Below are 20,523 nucleotides of genomic sequence, written 5' to 3'. Positions count from 1 at the left end.
TATAAATCAGCTACTGACACTTTTCAACAAAGTTAGTTTTGTTTAGAGAAATTTTCGTATAAAGCTTTTTTGCTTCAAAATCATTACTACATATATGTAATTTGTTTACGTCAAAAGCCATGTCACATAAAATTGAAAGAAAAGTGGTGCACGTACATGTGGAAGACATTCCCTTTTTCAAAATGTATAAATCATATTGATATAAAAAACAAAATATTCGACCAGAGTTTACATTATGGCGTTTACATTATGGCGAGAGTAACAACCAGAAACGCCAATACCAACTTCATAGACACGTTGCGTGTGAAGAACGTCGCAAACTGTCAAGTTGGCGACGGCGCATCGTGCAACACTTGCGTGGGCTCGAGGGATGCGAAAAATGCAATCTCACCCTCTTGTGCATCAACCCTTGGAAGAGTGAAGATATAAAACCTAACCTAAATACACTTTATATCAGTGAGATGCTTTATACTTGTTTTGTTATTATAAATTAAACTTATATACACGTTATTCAGTTCTTTTAATTATAAATATAAATTATATATAGACCCAACATCTATATAATTGGTGACCGCGACTGAGAAAACACGTGGCTAAATTCTGATCTTGATACTACAAGCGAGGTATACTATATCATTAATAATGTCTTCACCCGCAAACACTGAAGCCTCACAAGATCTAAATCGATCGCTCATCGATTTTGACGAAACTCAAGTTCGCACGCCATGTGCGAGCAACTCCAACCAAGTGAACAATGATTTAAAAACGGAACAAATTTACAACGTGGGCAGGCATACAATAACCCCGTTCATGGAAGATGCTCCTGATCTATGGTTCCTGTTGATTGAGACAGAGTTTCTTGGAGATAGGATCAAATCCGACCATGCGAAGTACACGGCGGTATTGCGTGCTCTGGACAGGTCTACTTTACACCTGGTAAGCGATGTGTTGCGAAATCCGCCAACCGAAAATAAATACAACACGTTGAAGAGCATAATCCTAGACCGAGTATCCGAGTCGAGGTCAAAGCAAGTAGACAAATTGTTAACAAACGTTGTCCTAGGTGACAAAAAGCCATCCCAGCTACTACGGGAAATGATTGACCTGGCTCGGAGTGAAATCTCGGAGGATATCATCCATAAACTTTGGTTGGACAGACTCCCACAACACATCCGGCCTCTACTGCTTGTATCGAAAAACATTGGGCTACAAGCCATTGGCGAGATGGCAGACAGGCTTGTAGATACTTGTGGACTGCCATCATCGGTGATGGCCACAGCGAGCAGAGCACCTGAACCAAGAAGTGACCGCACCCAAGAAATTCTGCTTGCCATGATGCAGAAACTAAATGCCTTGACGACAGAAGTGGAGAATTTAAAACATAGCAGAGAACATGACGAGAGAAGCAGGACCAGAAGTCACTCCAGGCACAAGAGAGGGAGATCAAAGACGCCGTCCAAATCACAGCTATGCTTTTACCATAGCAGGTTTGGAGAGAAGGCTACCAAATGCATAGAACCCTGTTTGGTTAAGATTCTCCTGAAGCCGGAAAACTAAAGTCACCATCAACACCAGGAGCAAGTAATGATGGTGATATTAATTCTGTCTGTCCAGAGCTCCGACTATGTGTGACAGACAGAAAAACACAGATAAATTTTCTTATAGACTCTGGCTCCGTTCTCTCGATTCTTCCAGCTAGCAAGTTTGCAACCGGTCGTGCCAAGGAAGAGATTGTTCTGTATGCAGCAAATTCCAGCCGAATATCCACCTATGGAAAGCGGACTCTCGAGCTGGACCTTTCGCTGCGCAGACCCTTCACTTGGCAATTCACAGTAGCAGATGTGGCAACAGCCATAATCGGTGCAGACTTGCTAAGATACTACAATCTACTAATAGACCTGAAAGGCAAAAGACTAATTGATTCAACGACAGGCTTAGCCTCTGATGGCAAAGTGCTGAAGACCCAGAACATTAACATTTAAACAACTAACCCACACCAACCTTTCAGGAGCTTACTAAACAAATATATAACAATCACTAGAACGCCACAGAGACTAACAATTAAACCATCTCCTTTCGCACACAGGATTACCACAACAGGTCCACCAGTTGCTGCCCGATTCAGGAAGATTTTTGGCGAAAAAGCATCAGCTGCAAAAGCCGAGATACAAAATCTCCTGAACAGGGACATTTTGAGACCTTCAAGCAGTCCGTGGGCAAGTCCAATACATATGGTATCAAAAAAGGATGAATCTTATAGACTCTGTGGTGACTATAGAAAACTTAATTCAAGCACGCAACCAGACAAATATCCTCCTCCACTAATCAGTGATGTTTTTACAAACCTGCACAATAAAACAATTTTTTCAACAATAGATCTTGCAAAAGCGTATCATCAGGTGCCGATGCATGAAGAGGACATACAGAAGACTGCCATCATAACTCCATGGGGATTATATGAGTACCTCTGCATGCCTTTTGGACTGAAGAATGCCACTCAGACATTCCAGCGCTACATAAACCACATATTCCAAGACATTGACTTTGTGTTTATATATGTGGATGATATTCTGGTTATGTCTGAGAACATGGAGCAACACCATCGCCACCTGCAGATAGTTTTTGAGCGTTTGCAAGAACATTCTCTAACCATCAACACCAACAAATGCGTCCTAGGCAAGTCCCAAGTAGATTTTCTGGGTTACAAGCTCAGTGAGAAAGGCTATTCTCCAGCTACAGACCGGGTGGACAAGATTTTGAACTTCCCACAGCCAACAACAGTTCTGGAACTGCGTAGGTTTCTGGGAATGCTGAATTATTACAGGAAATCAGTCCCAAAAGCAGCCAAACTGCAAGCACCGCTGAACAGTTACCTACGTAGTTCAGTCAAGAAGGATAAAACACCTGTCATTTGGAACCCAGAATCTCTGCAAGCCTTTGAGGACGTAAAGAATGCTCTTGCAAACGCCGCTTTACTTCATTATCCAGCTGCTGCAACAAATATATGTTTAGTAACAGATGCGTCAACAACAGCCATTGGAGCCACTCTGGAGCAGGAAGAAAATGGTGCATGGCACCCTATAGGTTTCTACTCCAGAAAGCTCACATCCACGGAACAGAGGTATTCAACATATGACCGAGAGCTTCTAGGCATCTTTGCGGCCATAAAATATTTTGAATACCTGCTGGAAGGTAGGCATTTCATTATCAAGACAGACCACAAACCCATCACATATGCATTTCAGCAGAGACCTGAAAAGGCGTCGGACAGACAGCGTAGGCAATTGGAATACATATCCCAGTTCTCTACTGAAATTGTGTATGTGAAAGGTGAAGAAAATGTAGTGGCAGATACATTATCAAGAATTAACACTATTGAAATGCCTACCAGACTGTCGGCTGAACAAATATGTATAGAGCAAAGCTTGGATCCAGAAATGCAGGAGCTGCTTGGTGGAGAAACTTCTCTTAGATTACATAAATTAACATTGGATGGTTTTCCGATCTATTGTATAATTGAGTCAAACTTTGTTAAACCTTATCTCCCACAGAGCCTCCGCAAAACTGCATTCGACGTAGTCCATGGTATTTCTCATCCAAGCATCAGGACCACATCCAGGGAGGTACGCAGCCGGTATGTTTGGCCTGGAATTGGAAAGGATGTTGCTACTTGGACTCGTCAATGTATATCCTGTCAAAAGTCCAAGATCCATAAACATAATCATTTCAATCCTTTGCACATCCCTATTCCTGATGAAAGATTCTCTCATATTCATATTGACATAATTTCCTTACCCAATACTAATGGTTTTCCTTACTGCTTAACAATTATTGACAGATTTACAAGATGGCCGGAAGCCATCCCACTGAGAGACATCACAGCTGAGACAGTCACGCAGGCATTGTTTACGTGCTGGATTTCCAGATTTGGTACACCAACTACAATAACATCAGACCAAGGCACGCAGTTTGAGTCATCTCTCTTCAAGTCCTTGGCACAGGCAGTTGGTGCAAAGAAAGTACGTACGACAGCATACCGAAGGATTAGTAGAACGTTGGCACAGAACCCTAAAAGCTGCACTGATGTGTTCTTCTGAACCGTGGATCAAGACACTACCCTACGTACTACTTGGTCTACGGAATTCATTCAAGGAAGACATCAAGACATCAGCAGCAGAGATGGTTTACGGAACCACACTGAGACTTCCAGGTGATTTTTTCAATACATCTAATAACTCACAGAATCCACAGGTCTTTCTAGAGAATCATCGCCGAATCATGTGTGCATTGAAACCAACTCCAACAGCCCACCACAACAAATCCAAGATTTTCATTTTGAAAGATATGGGCACATGCACACATGTATTCCTCAGAGCAGATCATGTACGAAAGCCCTTGGAACCACCTTACAGAGGACCCTATGAAATACTTGAGCGAGTTTCTGATAGGATTTACAAACTTCGCGTTAATGGGGCCGCAAAGAACTTCGTTGTTGAAAGGCTAAAACCAGCATATATAAATAAAACAGATGCAGATTACGAATCACTTTCTCAACCACTTCATACACATCCCTGGGAGTCATCAAAGGAACCTACAAAGAAAACAGCCAAAAAGAAAGTTGCGTTCAATATTTGACAACACACATTTAACCTTATTTCTATTCTGACAGATAGCTAACCTTCATCTTGGGGGGAGTGATATGGCGTCTCCCTACACCTAGCGGCGAGAGTAACAACCAGAAACGCCAATACCAACTTCATAGACACGTTGCGTGTGAAGAACGTCGCAAACTGTCAAGTTGGCGACGGCGCATCGTGCAACACTTGCGTGGGCTCGAGGGATGCGAAAAATGCAATCTCACCCTCTTGTGCATCAACCCTTGGAAGAGTGAAGATATAAAACCTAACCTAAATACACTTTATATCAGTGAGATGCTTTATACTTGTTTTGTTATTATAAATTAAACTTATATACACGTTATTCAGTTCTTTTAATTATAAATATAAATTATATATAGACCCAACATCTATAACATGGTACAAGCAACTTCATAAAAAAGCATACTTAAAACTTGAGCATTTCTAAGATAGAAATAGAAACTTAACCAATTACATGCGCAGTCTCTTGTATGTTCAAAAATAAATCTTATGCGACGTTAAATATGTATAGGTTTATTAAAGTGGCAAATAAAAAAAGCAAGTAAAATTATAAGAAACGTGTTTTACATTTATCATTACAGCGATATTATGTGCTATTAGTAACTATAATTATATTATTAAATTGATTTTCATAATTTGACATTCATTTTAAAGTTACCACTTTCAAACATATGTATGTATTGTAAAAATGTATTTGAGCGTTTGTAGTTTCCCAAATCAAAGTACTAATGAGAAACAAAGAAAATGTTATATCTTGCAAGTTTATCCTACAAGTTACATGTGCATATCATTGAATATTTAAAATTAGTTAAATATACTTTACTGCGTTAAGAATAAATTATTCTTCAAGAATTTCTTGATATTTGGAAATATCAATAATTTTTTTTTAATATCGATTTCGAGTGCAAATTGATTTTTTTCTGTTAGATTTTCTTCATATAATATGCATGCTGCATGACAAGTTTCAAATTCCTTCATATACATGTAACAAATTTGGTGATATATATTATACACATAAACAATTTGGTAAGAATTAAGATTGAGAAGTATTTCACCGGACATCCAAAGATCTTACCATCACAATTGAATTGGACAAATCAATCTTCATGACTTTGAATAATTTATATAAGTCGTTGAAATATTTTCGTTTGGCAATAAATTATAGCATTTGATCCATGGTTTGAAATCCGTACAAATTAAGACTATATTCCTGATTGATTATGTATAGTGATGAAAAGCTTTTGAGCAAACACTATTTATATTATTGTGATGCCACCTTTTCCTAATATCTCTAAATTATTAAATGTCAAAATTGTTTATGCAGCGATCATTTTATTCAGCATATGTTATTGATTTACAAAGAAAAATCATGTAATAGACAAATAAAACCAAAATTAAACAAAAAAACTGATGAAGTATAAAGTATTCATACTTTGCATCCGCCTCAAATTTGGTATCTCGTTCATGTGATAAATCCAGGGCGGTTTTTTTCTATTTGGTCAAAAACTACTTTGAGTAGTTCACAATCATAAAGATTGAGACACGAATGTTTTTGACTGAATTGGAACTAACAAAAGAGATGTTTCAAATAGTTTGCCACAATAAAGCCATCAAATCATTGGCATCACAATAAACATTATAAATCAAATTTTCCTTTTCATTGTCATGTGTGACTTTTCAACAAATAGACCAAGAATATTATAATGATCTTCAGCCATGAAGTCCTGATGACATCTTTTTTGATTTATAAATCATAATTTATAAACCAAAATCAAAATTGTACATAACATACCGTGTATTATACACTAAATCTTCGTGTTATGTATTTGTCTCGACCAAAGTTAATTCCTTCCATGACATGTTTTATGCTCATGTTATTCCACGTAGGAGCAAAACTATGCAAAATTTGCTTTTTTCAACTATTCATATCATCTTTCACTTTGAAAGAAATATAGTCACAAAATAGTAAATATTAATCATATTGCTTACTATTTTGTTTCACTTCTAGAAATACTTAATTGTTCTGGTTCCAATAGAATTGCTATTTGGTTCCTATATTATCATTCATTAGTTATTGTTAAACCTCAATTATAGTGCATTTATTTCAATTCAGTCATTATCTTTTGTTTTGTGTACGTAATAATTTTTCATTCCATTTATAATACTTCTATTACTATAAACTATTTTGTAACATCTTCTATTATTTATTTTATTTCCAAATTTGTTTTGTTAGCATTCAACAAATAAAGTTTCTTCATGACTGCAATATATTTTAACTAATTTTACATATTCAAAGATTAAATCACACATTATTTAGTTTTATTATTACAACATTGATTTCGAAAAAAATCACAATTCAAGAAAACTACCGACACTTTAAAATTTACAATATAATACATACTGACTTACTAACGCGCTTGTACATTTATTTTTGCTTAACAAGAAACTCATGAACAAATAAAATTATAGGAAACATAGTAGCACATGTAACTAAACAACAGTTTAATATTATCCGGATAATAATTTAAAAAATGTCACTTTCTAATAATGTTCTAGATTTACTAAAATATTAGTTATGCTTTTTATGTGCTGGATTGGCATGCAAAACTCTACCAAATAAAAATAAGAAATTTGAAAAGAAACAATATTTAAATTTAATATATTTAATTAAATTAAATTACTGGGCAGTAAATATCTTCCAGCTTATGTTCTCAATTCAAAAACTTTATATTCGTTTAATTCAAGATGTATAATTTGATGTTGCCTTTTACAATGCTAGTATATTCCACTAATGTTTTTGGATTTTGAGTTCTCTACATGGTGCACCACTGGTAACAACCTGGTGATACTTTAATGACAAGTATTACATTGATAGGATTTCCATTAAAACATTGTGGCACAAGAGTATTGTATCACTCATCTTCAGTTGAATTTTGGACAAATAATGAAATTGATAAGTTTTTCTAAGCGTATATAATTGGTTTTAGCAAATTACATTGAAACACTATCGCACATATTCAGCTTTATCAATGTAATCTTGTTTTGAATCGAGTAAATAAAAAGGAAAATTTAGATAATATTTTTTATACATGGAGTACATCAAATTATTCTAGAATGTCTCTCAAAAATTCTAGAAGTCACAATTAGATGATAACTTCCATTTGTTTTTTCGTGCATGCGGCGGTTACATCTTGGTATCAAGTCGACGAGAAAAAGTCGCATTGTTATGATTTAATGATGCTAATACTTGAGCTCATCGCTTTGAAAGTGGTAAAGCTGCTCCAATACGAGGCATTTGGACAATGTTGAATAGTAATTTAGAAAAACATTATAAGCCAACAGAAAACTTGACAATCCACAAGCAACATTATCCATATCGAAGTACAACTAAATTCACTCATTCTTAGTATATTCCGTCAAACCCCGCTAAATTAAACCCGGAATTAAAGTTATGGATCCGGTAGAAACATTACAACGGATATTTACTTGAGTAGTCTTCCACTGGCAATAATTTTTACTATCTTAAAATTTGACAATTGTTAACACATTCAAGCAAAATAAAACATGTTTTATTTCAAATAATTTAATAAAATAGTGAATTTTGTAAATTAAAATGGAATTCAAGTTGCGCAACTTTTAGAGTTGTCGGTATTACAACATCAATAAACAAGCAATTGCTTGATTATTCAAACACCCATTGATTGACCTAACGTAAGGTCGGACAACACTATACGAAACTAGCCGAAGTTCTACACAAAAAGCTCTACCAGCCAACTGTATCCCATCCTTGCTCAGATTCATCCTAAAGTTTCTCAGCCATTTGTTATAGGAATATATCATGGCTATGAAAAACCTCATAGTTGCAAAGTATTTTTGGAAGAATTTTTAAATGAGTATAAAAACTTACATACAACAGGTTTTAACACTTTCCACTCGGGAGTCCGACTGCTCGATGGTGCTCTGCGCTCGGTATATTATAGTGCTATACATATCTCTCAACTCGGAATTTTTTTTTGTATCGGATTTTGAAATAAACTTAATAGTGAATTAATTTCAGAAATATGACAAAAAATCACATGTTGTAAGTTTAGTTCGCGGCAACACAATTTGCCGCCTGAGCGGCGGCATCCGAGTAGAATGGTAAAACGTATCATGCCGCCGGAGAGGCGGCATCCGAGCGCAACGGTAAAATGACCATGCCGCCGGAGTGGCGGCATCCGAGTCAAAAAGGTTAATTACAAAAACCGGAATTTTAAAGTTGTCATAAGAGCGATTATCTGTGATAGTCCAGCAAGGTCTTTCGTCACCCGTACAAAATTGCACAATGGATATTATGGATGTGGAAAATGTAGAGAAGAGGGTAATTACAAAGATCATAGAATGTTATTTGTAAACGTAGACGCAGCGTTACGAACTAATCAAAATTTGATTGATGAAGATCATCATGTCGGCCAATCACCATTCGAAAAAGCAGGTATAGGCATGGTTTCACAGTTCCCGATTGACTACATGCGCAACTGCTGTCTTGGAGTGATGAAAAAAAATTTGACAACATTTGTAAAAGGTCCCCACGCACATAAATGGTCAGCAAAACAAATTGCCGAAATTTCTGGGCAGCTAGTTAAAATTGCAAAATGGATTCCACAAAAATTTAATCGATCGATTTAAGGCCACAGAGTTTCGTCAATTTCTATTGTATACAGGTCCAATTGTTTTCTCAAATTATTTACCACGAAGTTACCAAATTCACTTCAATTCATTACATTGTGCTATTAGAATTTTGAGTCATGAAGAAGATTGTCTTCGTAACAATGATTATGCAAGGTCTTTATTGATATACTTTGTCCAAAATTGTAAAACGTTGTACGGAGAAAAAATTTTAGTATATAATTTTCACAATTTAATTCATTTTCCTGACGATGTTTTAAAATTCGGACATCTTGATTCTATAAGTGCTTTTCCATTTGAAAATTACTTATATATTCTGAAAAAAAATTAAACTAGCTGTAAGTGGAATTCTGTCTTGAGGCAATTAGGGCATCGTGCCTTAAGGCAAATTGCTGGAACTTCCCGTACCAAAAATGATTATTTTTTTTTAAAACGATTAACATTTTTGAAAAAAAATTACTTTGAAAAAATAAGATTTTTGAGAAACTATAAATTGGACAACAAATTAGTTTTTTTTGAAAAAAAAAATTTTTTTTTAAAAATTTTTTTTAAAATTTTTTTTTTTTTTTGAAAAAAATTTTTTTTTCTTTATTTTGACATATTGTGGAAGATCTGAACTTTTTTTTCAAAGCAATCGTACTGCTTTAACTACATAGGGACAAAATATAAAGCGCGTAAGCGCCGCGTCGCTGTCTAACGCATAAGCATTGGTACAGAACCCATAGGAATGTTAACAAAATGTATACTTATTGTTAAAATCTCTATAAAATGTCTGATAATTTGATGTGCATATGTCTAATGATCATTTTTGACCGCCAAATGGCTCATTTTTTTACTTTTTCCTCTATATCTCCGAAACCGCTGGACCTACCTTCATGAAAGTTGTATCGATTCTTCATCTTGTCAATACAAATAAAATGTTTTTTGAATTATTAAAATCGGACGCTCCGTTCTCTTAAAAACTGAGTTACCGTTTTCGGAACTTTTTGCCCCGTATCTTCGGAACGGCTTGACCTGCCTTTGCCAAAAACTAATCAGCACGTCTCCTTATCAATACGGATCGAATGTTTTTTGAATTATTCAAATCGGTTGATCCGTGTTCCCGAAATCGTCGACGAAAATTTGTATCCGCACATACATACACACATACATACATACACACACACACACACATACATCCATTTTTTCTAAGGTATGCCAAAATGTTCAGAAACCTCTGAAACGTAAAGATATATAAAAATTTTCATTTTCGATTTTTTTGCGATTACTATAACTTGCCCTACGGGAAGTTAAAAAAGCAGGTCAACCTTTGCAGCAATTGCATAGAAGAATTGTTAAAAACAATTTATGCCGCACTCCATCGAAGAATCAAATTTATAATCAACCAGTTGTAGCTGATCAAAATTTAGAAATTTCTAAAAACTTAAAAATGATTAGTCAACCTTTGCAGCAATTGCATAGAAGAATTGTTGAAAACAATTTATGTCGCACTCCATCGAACAATCAAATTTATAATCAACCAGTTGTAGCTGATCAAAATTTAGAAATTTCTAAAAACTTAAAAATGATTAGTTATAATAAAATACATTTTAAACAATTTTCGCTGTCGTTGAAAAACCAAGGTGATAAGTATTGTTATTTAAGAAACAATGTTCTTCTTCGAGTAAAAAATATTAGTGTGAGTGATGGTGAAATAAGCTTAACGGGAGAATCATTATTAGATCCTGTAAGTTTTCCTAATTATCCTGTTAGTTCACTTGACTTTCAGATATACGTCGGAAATACGTGGTGGTCTCAAACAATGCTTTTTAGTGCTGAAGAAGTAAAAATGAAAGCAGTTTGCATCCCCTATAAAGAAACTTTCTGTTGTCTACCCTTAATCCATTCAGATATCGAATCATAGTGCTATATAAATTTTTTATATAATTTTATTAAAAATTGATAGATATATTTTTTTTATTTTAATTAACCTTTGTATTCATTTATTATTTGTTAATAAAACTTTTGAAAATTGTCAGATTTTTGCTATTTTTAGAATTTTTGAATTTCATTATGTCATTGTTAAAAAACAATTTTAATTAGTTACATTTTAAAGAATAAAATTGGTGATCTATTAAAGATAATTCGATGTTGAAACATGTGAAAAATTTAATTGTGCTTTTCGCGCCAAAAGCGGCCATTTTGCTTTATATACTACGGACCTCTCACTCATCCATAAGAGAGTGGTTGTTGACAAGCGTGAATTACATTATCATTCGTTCGGCATTGCTTATATTGTTTTCATTAAATTATTATAATATAAAGGTATTATTTTTAACTGAGTGAAAGTGCTGAAAATATAAATAATAGTCTTTGTGTTCCAGATTAATCATTAGCTGTCAATAATTTAATTGACTAATAAATAAACTTGTAAGTATAAATATAGGTTATAAACACATTTTTTTCATGTTTTATAACTAATTTAATTATTTAAAATTGTTATAACATAATGCCCGTCGCTCTTTTAATTAATTGCAGTAAAAATATTTTAATCTTCAAATTATTATTAATTTTAAATATTTTTTTACATTTTTGTTGATTGAATTAATACATAAATGATTTGATTAATTAAAAAAAAACCTTTACGGCATAATCTTTCTAAGGTGTCTAATAAAATGTAGAATGCGTCAAATTTAATAATGAATATTTACAATTTCTGAATTGATTTTTTTTTAAGATTCAACACAAGATGTATTTTGTGGTGTTTTAGAATAAAACGTCAGGAATCGTGCAGGAATCGTGGGTCGATTCAGATTCACAAACGTTTAAGTGGCCGAAGAAAAGGAGCCCTACCTTACAAATCATTAGAGCTGACAATCCTAAATATAATTGGATCACTTATAAGTATATTCGACTGAGCGGTCCATTTGGTAAAATTATTTACACTATGCAATCTTATATATAAAAATGGATCGCAAAATGTGTTGGTAAGCGCATAACTCAACAACGCCTGAACCAATTTGGCCAATTCTTTTTTTAAAATGTTCGTTGACATCCAAGGATGGTTCTTACGGCGAGAAAAATTCGAATAATCGTCGGAAAAGCCCTGAAAACAGCCCTTTTCTAACTCTTTCTCGATATTATTTCTTTTGTTTTACTTTCGGCAGGCGATAAAATTGGTATGGCATTAAAGAATTTGACTTCAAGTCATATAAGATTAAAAAAATCCATTTGCCGCCCTTGCCGGTGGTGTTTTTCTTGCATTTTCTGTTATACTCTACTGAGTGTGCTTTTGTTTTGTTTGTAATGTTTTGTTATCTACTTATGAATAAAAAGTTTTTGCATGTGACACAATATTTTAATAATGCCTCCTATAGGACGAGACAATTTAAGTAAAAAAACACGAAACGCTACATGACGACCGAAATGAACATAAATGGGCCGATATGTTAGTAGTAATGATGCAATTTGGCGAATATTTTCTTTTCCAATTAATGACAGACACCCTTCTGTTATTCACTTAGCTGTGCATTTAGAAAATGGGCAAAGGGTGTACTTTACAGCAGTGAACGCAGGTCAAAGAGCTGCTCAGCCACCATCTACTAAATTAACAAGTTTTTTTGAGACATGTCAAAACGATAATTTTGCACAAACACTGCTATATTCTGAAATGCCAAAATATTATACTTAGAATCAAGAAGATTTATACAACAGAAACAAGGAAAATCAGTACCAGGATACACAGATGTATATTCCACCGATGCGATTGATCTAATTTATTCAGTACATCCAAGCCATGGTGAATGTTTTTATTTACGACTGCTATTAGTCAATGTACGTGACCCAACATCATTCCAACATTCGCAAACTGTTGATGGTGAATTGTGTGGATCCTACAGAGTAGCCCGTCAACGTTTACAATTACTAGAAAATGACGCTCATTGGGATCAAACTCTTAGCGATGCTGTAATATCTTCACACGCTCATCAAATACGAACATTGTTTTCTATAATCATATCCACATGCTTTCCATCAAACCCAATTGATTTGTGGATCAAGTACAAAGATTATATGTGTGATGATATTTTGTGTCAAATACGGAATAGAATGGAAAATCCAAATATGCAGTAAATATCAGTAAAGAAATTTACAACAAAGCATTGATTTCAATCGAAGACATGTGCTTGGTGATGTCAAACAAAGTATTAATTCACTTAGGCCTGGCCGCGCCCAATCGTCCAATGCATGATGCTTTTAACCAATAGTTGCATCGAGATAAACAATTGAAAGAATTAATCGAACTCTGCAATGACAGAGGTTTTGCAGCAACATAAATTGATCGTTTGGGATGAATGCACGATGGCACATAAAAAATCTTTTGATGCTTTAGACAGAACCTTAAAAGATCAACAGAGCAATCAGAACCGATTTGGTAGATTTTTTGACAGGACGAAGTCTGTCGGGTCAGCTAGTTAAATATATAATCGTTACACAAAAATATTTTTTTCTAATCTCTTCATGTATTTCTGTACTTGAGCTTACAATTATGAATATGTTAATGTTAGCAGTAATTCACTATAGGCATTTAATTATCTAATTTACTATAATATATTACATTATATCAATAGTGAGATAATAATTTATTTAATCATCATTTAAATCTGTCTACAAATGATGATGAAGGTTTTGCTGCTATTAAAGCTAATAAAAAAATTAGATATAGCAGACAAAGGAAAGAGAATGTGCCGTAAACCTTCACGCTTTTGTGATACAGAAGATGACTCTACCCCTGTACAAAATAGTAGGTATTTATTTTATCTTTACCTAAAGTCTTTTCTGTAATAATTTTAATATTAATTTTATTTATTATATAGAAACTAAATGTAAGAAAAAGCTAGCATCGGTATTAAGTTCTTCTGAAAGTGAAGGTATGGAACATATAAAGTTATTTAATTATAAACAATCATTTCGTTCCATATTAATCGAACACTTTATTTTCAGAAAGTGAAATTGATAATATTAAAATGCCTCCTACTACCTACGTGACTCACAATAATGGTCAGAAGTCACTAATAGCAGTGATGATGACTCAATTGGAAGTTCGTCTGCAAATTTAGCACAAGATTCTGATCATCGCAGCTACTCAATATGTAAGTTTTTTTTATTGCAACTTTAACTTTGAACCTATAGTATAAACCTAATTGCATGATCAAATTTCTATTCATTACTCATCAATTTATTTCTGCTTATTATTTAATTATGTCTTAGACTTATTGTTTTTAAATACTATATCTTCATTGCTCTGTTATTATTTCAAAGCGAGAAAATATTAAGCAGCTTGGCGGTGCAAGTTTTGAAAAGCATGCAAGGAACGCGTTGGTGTTGACTGTTTCTGATGTTATGGCTTGTAACATGAGTTGGACAGGTGTCAAAAATACGATTAAGATCGACGGCTTAATATTTATAAAATTGATCACAGGTAAAGCTTGCCTATCCTACAAATAATGCAACTTTTGTAATTTTCTAACTCAGTTTGTCTCATTATATTGAATAGAATACGAATTACTTCAATCTTAAAACTGTAACTTTCTTCATAATTCTATTTTTCAGATGCAGTTTTACAAAAATGGAGTGCCTCTGATAAGGAAAGAATTAAACAAGTTTTCAAGTCATGGTTCCAACATGCTGTCGATCGCCTTAAATAACACTAAATAATCATAATAATCACTAGAACCGTAAACATATTGATAAGATTACTTATATGGGAATGTAATATTATTTTTATTGTGTTATCAAATAAAAGTTATTTAAACAATTTTTTCCTTATTATCAATTATACAATAGCCTATTATTCGTAACATAAAAATGTTACCATCTCTGAAAAATGTTAACATTATGATCTCTGAAAAATGTTATCTTTCTGATATCTTTTCGGTGATCTCTTAAAGATGACACTAGATGGCTCATAAGAGAGCTTTATGTTAACTTTATGTTATCTTTTTGGTCATTATTTCTGATATCAGATCTTAAATAATGTTAACATTAAGAGGGCTTTATGTTATCTTCTTGCCGAATGGGTATGCTGACTCTGGTACAGAACTGTTCATGTGAACTGTTCATTTTGTATGACAATACAAATGATTAACTATTGACTCTTATAAAGCTTCGATTATAAGATAATTAAAGAATTCAATTTTTTTATGTTTATGGTATAATCATATTATAATTAATAATAATATTTCCATTATAAATGTTTCATTCGTGGACCGATTCTGCCTTAACATGGCTACGCTCTGTTATCGCATGTTGAAGATTAGTTATTCTCGGCGCACCTATTTTATGAGAATGAATCGTGTCATGGCGTAGCATGAGCGAACAAAGTTTTTGGTTTTTTGATGTTGGCTCTCTGTGTTTGTACTCTCGAAATCGGCAATAATCTATCTCTACGGTGCTAACATAACCTCAAAAAAGATGTTAAACGCATAATGTCAAAATAGCAAATGTCAAATCTGTTCATAGTGCAACTTCTCGCCAATGTTATGCATAAGTGCGTGTTTCTGACTACGTTTATTTTCAGAGGATTAGCGTAACATTAATGATATCATATGATAAAACACATACCGCCGAGAATAAGTGTTACACTTATAATGACATTTTAAACGAAATAAGTGTGAACTTGTCGTAAAATTGAAACCGAGAATCGGCCCATCGGTATAAAAATGTAACATCGATTATAATATAATACAAAATTGATTTTCATTGGCCTTTAGTCTTAATAGATACAGATAAAAAAACAAATTAGTGTTATATATTCAGTATAATATTCCTTAAGATCGCACCAACCCGCTGTTATCCAAGCAGCAGCCTCAACAAAATGGAGATAACTCAAAGTCTCAGTGTGTTTTATGTAATGAAGTGCTTAATCCAGGAAGCATTAAACCGAGCAAATTAAAAGAACATTTTGCTAAAGTTCACAAGGAGTTAGCAGATAAAAATATAGATTTTTTAACAAAAAGGAGAAAATACTGAAGTCTTCGCGCATGGATTCTACAGGCAATATACAGAAAGCAAATGAATCATGCATTTAAGCTTCATACAAAATTGCTTATCGCATCGCATGTGTTCACAATTATTGATGTTTAGACGATACATTAAAGATGATGATGTAAAGCAGAAATAATTGTTTTTTTTTTTTTTTTTTTTTTTTTTTTTTTTTTTTTTATTTTGGCTTCTGATTTACATCATTTTGCCATTACAATTATCTATACAGTTGTAGCAGTTCTATACAATACATTGGTACTTATATAATAATAATTATGCTATAAATTAATTTTGCTATTCTTATAAAATTATATAAATATTTATATATCCGTATGTCATTACTTGATATAAGTATTTGTACATTGATGGGAAAAATAATCTTTACGTTTTGTAAATTCTTAAATAATTTTGATCTTTCTTGCTGATAAAAATTACATTCCCAAAATAAATGATCGAGTGTTTCTAGGCTTCCACAGTCACACTTTGGATCCTGTAAGATACCAATTCTCTTCAGATGCGATTTGCAGTAGGAGTGTCCGAGTCTCAATCTGCAGATTACTGTTATAAAATTTCGACTTTCTTCTATGTTTTTAAACCATGTGTTTGGTGAAACAATCTCTCTCGTCAGTGCATATGTGAATCCTTTTGCCTTTGTAGTTTCTGAGTGAGACTTCTGCCATAGTTCCAAACCTTGTTGTTTTATTAAATGTTTTAAATCTAGCGCAGACGTTTTTGCAAATTGATCGCCGCTCGTGCACGCTTCTTTAGCTAGATTGTCTGCCATCTCGTTGCCTTTTATATTAGAATGACCCCTTATCCAAAGAAGAATCATGGATTTATCATCAGTATTGATTTTCTTTATGATTTCTATAATTTTGTATATTATTATATTTGAATGTTTATTGGCGTGTTTTATGGCTGTTAGACTTGATTTGCTGTCACTTAGTATCAAAGATTTGTTAATATTATTGTCATTCACATATTTTACTGCAGTGTATATCGCTATAAGTTCCGCTGAAAATATGGATGTATAGTTTGGAAGTCTTACTTTGTTACTGTAATGGATTCTTGGAATATGTATGGCACATCCGGTTCCCTCTGATGTTTTAGAGCCATCCGTATATATTTGCAAATAATCCGGCCAATTTGAGTTGATATGAAGTTCTAATTCACGGATATAAATGTCCGTGTTTGCTATATTTGTGCTCTTATCTATATCGATGTATGGTTTAATGTAGTCGTTTAGCGGTGGGTAGATGTAATATGGAGTTTTATCATTGATTATGATGTTCTCTTCGTGAGGTTTAATTGTATAAAAACTATTTATTAGTGATGGAGCTGGTTTGTTTGTCCAGTAGCGTGTGGAGTAATGTAATCTTGCTAGTTTTTCTAACTGTTTGGGTAATAATTTACATGATCCATTAAGTTTTTTCATCAAGAATCTGTTTGCTAGAATCTCTCTTCTTATGCTCAGAGGAGGTTCTCCTGCTTCTGTTAATAACGCATTTGTCGGTGTTGATCTAAATGCCCCTATGCATGTTCTTATTGCGGAATATTGAATTTTATCAAGTTTAATTGTTCAGTTTTTGACGTTGTTCCATATATAAAGCATCCGTAATCTATTTGAGTTCTAATCAAATTTCTGTACAGTAAAAGGCATGTCTCTGGGTGTGCTCCCCATCTAGTATTTGTTATTTTACGAAGTATATTGATGCCTGTTTCGCATTTTCTTGATAATTCTTGTATATGCTTTTTAAATGTCATTTTGGCGTCAAAGGTTATGCCTAGTATTTTCACGTTGTCTTTTATTATAACATCTTGAGTTCCAACCCTTATGTGACCTATGTTCTGGGGGAGTCTGTGTCTAGTGAAAATCGTTGCTGAACTTTTGGATGGTGATATATTTAAATTATTGCTTGATAACCATTTTATGTTTTCTTTAATAGCATAGTTCATTTGCGTTATACATGATTCTATTGATGGTCTTGATATGTATAAACAAATGTCGTCGGCATATTGTAATTTTTTAACACTTGTATCAGGTATCTTATGGTAATCCGCAGTATATATGTTGAATAATGTGGGGCTTAAAATGGAACCTTGTATGATCCCGTTGTATGCTGATCTAGGGCCGATCATATCTCCATTAGTTCGTAGATAAATATATCTTGGTGATATCAACTCCAATATTATTTTAATTATACTCTCTGGGATATTTATATTCCGTATTTTTTCTGTAGAATATTATGGTCTACGTTTTCATAGGCTTTGTCAATATCTATTGACAGTAGCAACATATATTCATTGTTTGACCTCGATATATTTATGTCGGTGGTAAGGGTACTCAATAAATCTATTGTTCCTCTTCCGCTTCTAAAACCAAATACGTTATCATGGAGTATGTTCTTGTTTTCAATGTACCATTCCAGTCTTTCTTTTATCATTCGTTCGAAAATCTTTGCTACGCATGATATTAGTGATATTGGTCTATAAGAGTCTATAGATTGTGGGTTTCTATTAGGTTTAATTATTGGTACTACAATTATTTCTTTCCATTTTTCAGGAATCCAGTGGTGTGTGATCATATTATTAAATACATTTAAAAGTTCCATTTTAAAATTAGTTGGACTATTATTGATCATATTATATGAAATGTTATCCTTCCTGGAGCCGTGTTCTTTCTGTTTTTTAGGGCTCTTCTCAATTCATTATATTTGAAAGGTGACATCAATTCTGTTTCTTCATTATTATTCTTACTAAATATATCTTGTTTGTTACAGACATAATCTGGTGCTATATTTTGTAATATTTGATGTCCACATTCTTCCGTAAAATTTGGATTTATGTTCCTATTTGTGTTTTTGTTGTTGAATATTTTGATTTTCCTCCAAATTGTAGCCGGATTTGTGTTTTTGTTAATTGAACTTGTGTATTCCGCCCATTTTTGTATTTTCTTATTCTTTAAAAATCTCTTGGTTTGTGCATTTATTTTTTGGTATAGGATAAAATTATCATAATTAAATTTTCTGCGCATTTGTTTAAATGCGTCTTTTCTTGCGTTTACCATAATATCACATTCTTGATCCCACCATGCTGCTGGTTTGAAGGTTGAGCTAATTATCACTTTGCATTTCTTTATGTTTTTTTCTGCAGCGTGATCTATACAATTCATTAGAAATTCATATTTTTGTTTTCCTGTATTAGGTACGTTGGAGTTTTGGAGAGTTTTTGAAATTTCTTCGCCATATCCTTTCCAATTGGCTTGATTGGTATTCCATTTTTTTGTAGGGAAGATTTTGATGTTAGAAATTGCATTTGTGTAAATATGTATTATAATTGGTAAGTGGTCAGATCCAAGAGATTCTTCGAGTATTTCCCATCTGATATAATCTGTGAGATTGCTGGAGCATAAAGATAAATCTATATTCGTCGCTTTTTTGTTTCTTGTCTCGATTGTTGTGGGTTTGCCGTTGTTGAGGATTATTAATGAATGATCTTCTATGATTTCTTGTAATTTTATCCTGATGTGTTGTTCGCCATACTTCCCCATGCAAAGTGATGGCTGTTGAAATCTCCAACGATCAATGTTTTTGAATGGATCCCTTCTATAGTTTTCCTCACATCAGTAAAATCTATTCTTCTCTATTTGAGCAATAAATGGAAACTAAGCAAAAGGTTATATTTGTTTTAATTGTTACCGCACATATTTGTATATTCTTATTGTTGTTTATTGTTTCATATTCATCACAATCTATGTTGTTTTTGACGATGATGGCTGCTCCGCCGTATCCATCATCTCTATCTTTCCGAAAAATCTTATACCCCTTGATTTTGTATACTGCATTAGGACTGAACCATGTTTCGGAAAGGGCCGCTATCGAAATCTGATTATTGTATAAGAAATGTTCTATACTTTCTTTATTTGCTTTCAATGATCTGCAGTTTAATTGTAGTATTTTTAAATTCATTTTGGCTTATTTATATTGTGTATATTGTTTCTATTATTTTATTGTACTTCCTGTAGTTCTCTTATCTTTTTCCAATTTACTTATCACAATACTCAGTAATCTATTTATGGAAGAATCGTCAGATCTATTTATTATTTTAATTTGTGTAACTAACTGTTTAAGAATTTCGAGTGGATCATTTTCTTCTTTTCTTGATTCATTTCCTTCTT

General features: G+C 33.4%; 2 protein-coding genes across 2 annotated transcripts; both read left to right on the top strand.

Moving 5' to 3' along the window:
- The first annotated feature begins 642 nt into the window (after positions 1-642).
- Positions 643-1,557, top strand: LOC113380727. Its single transcript, XM_026619860.1, has one exon. It carries the CDS (start codon positions 643-645, stop codon positions 1,555-1,557), a length of 915 nt encoding a protein of 304 aa, XP_026475645.1.
- A 2,622-nt stretch (positions 1,558-4,179) lies between these two features.
- On the top strand, positions 4,180-4,635 carry LOC113380726. The gene has a single exon (XM_026619859.1). The coding sequence runs from the start codon at positions 4,180-4,182 to the stop codon at positions 4,633-4,635; it is 456 nt and encodes a 151-aa protein (XP_026475644.1).
- Positions 4,636-20,523: the final 15,888 nt, after the last annotated feature.

The sequence above is a fragment of the Ctenocephalides felis genome, unplaced genomic scaffold (assembly GCF_003426905.1).
Source record: "Ctenocephalides felis isolate EL2017-DRISC unplaced genomic scaffold, ASM342690v1 CF-g0.4_SCAFFOLD_02353, whole genome shotgun sequence".
Lineage (NCBI taxonomy): Eukaryota > Metazoa > Arthropoda > Insecta > Siphonaptera > Pulicidae > Ctenocephalides > Ctenocephalides felis.
This window is presented reverse-complemented; position numbering and strand designations above follow the sequence as displayed.

What these genes read in the sequence shown, in the direction of transcription:
- LOC113380727 (XM_026619860.1), top strand. Translation starts at nt 643, where the DNA reads ATGTCTTCACCCGCAAACACTGAAGCCTCACAAGATCTAAATCGATCG.
- LOC113380726 (XM_026619859.1), top strand. Translation starts at nt 4,180, where the DNA reads ATGGTTTACGGAACCACACTGAGACTTCCAGGTGATTTTTTCAATACA.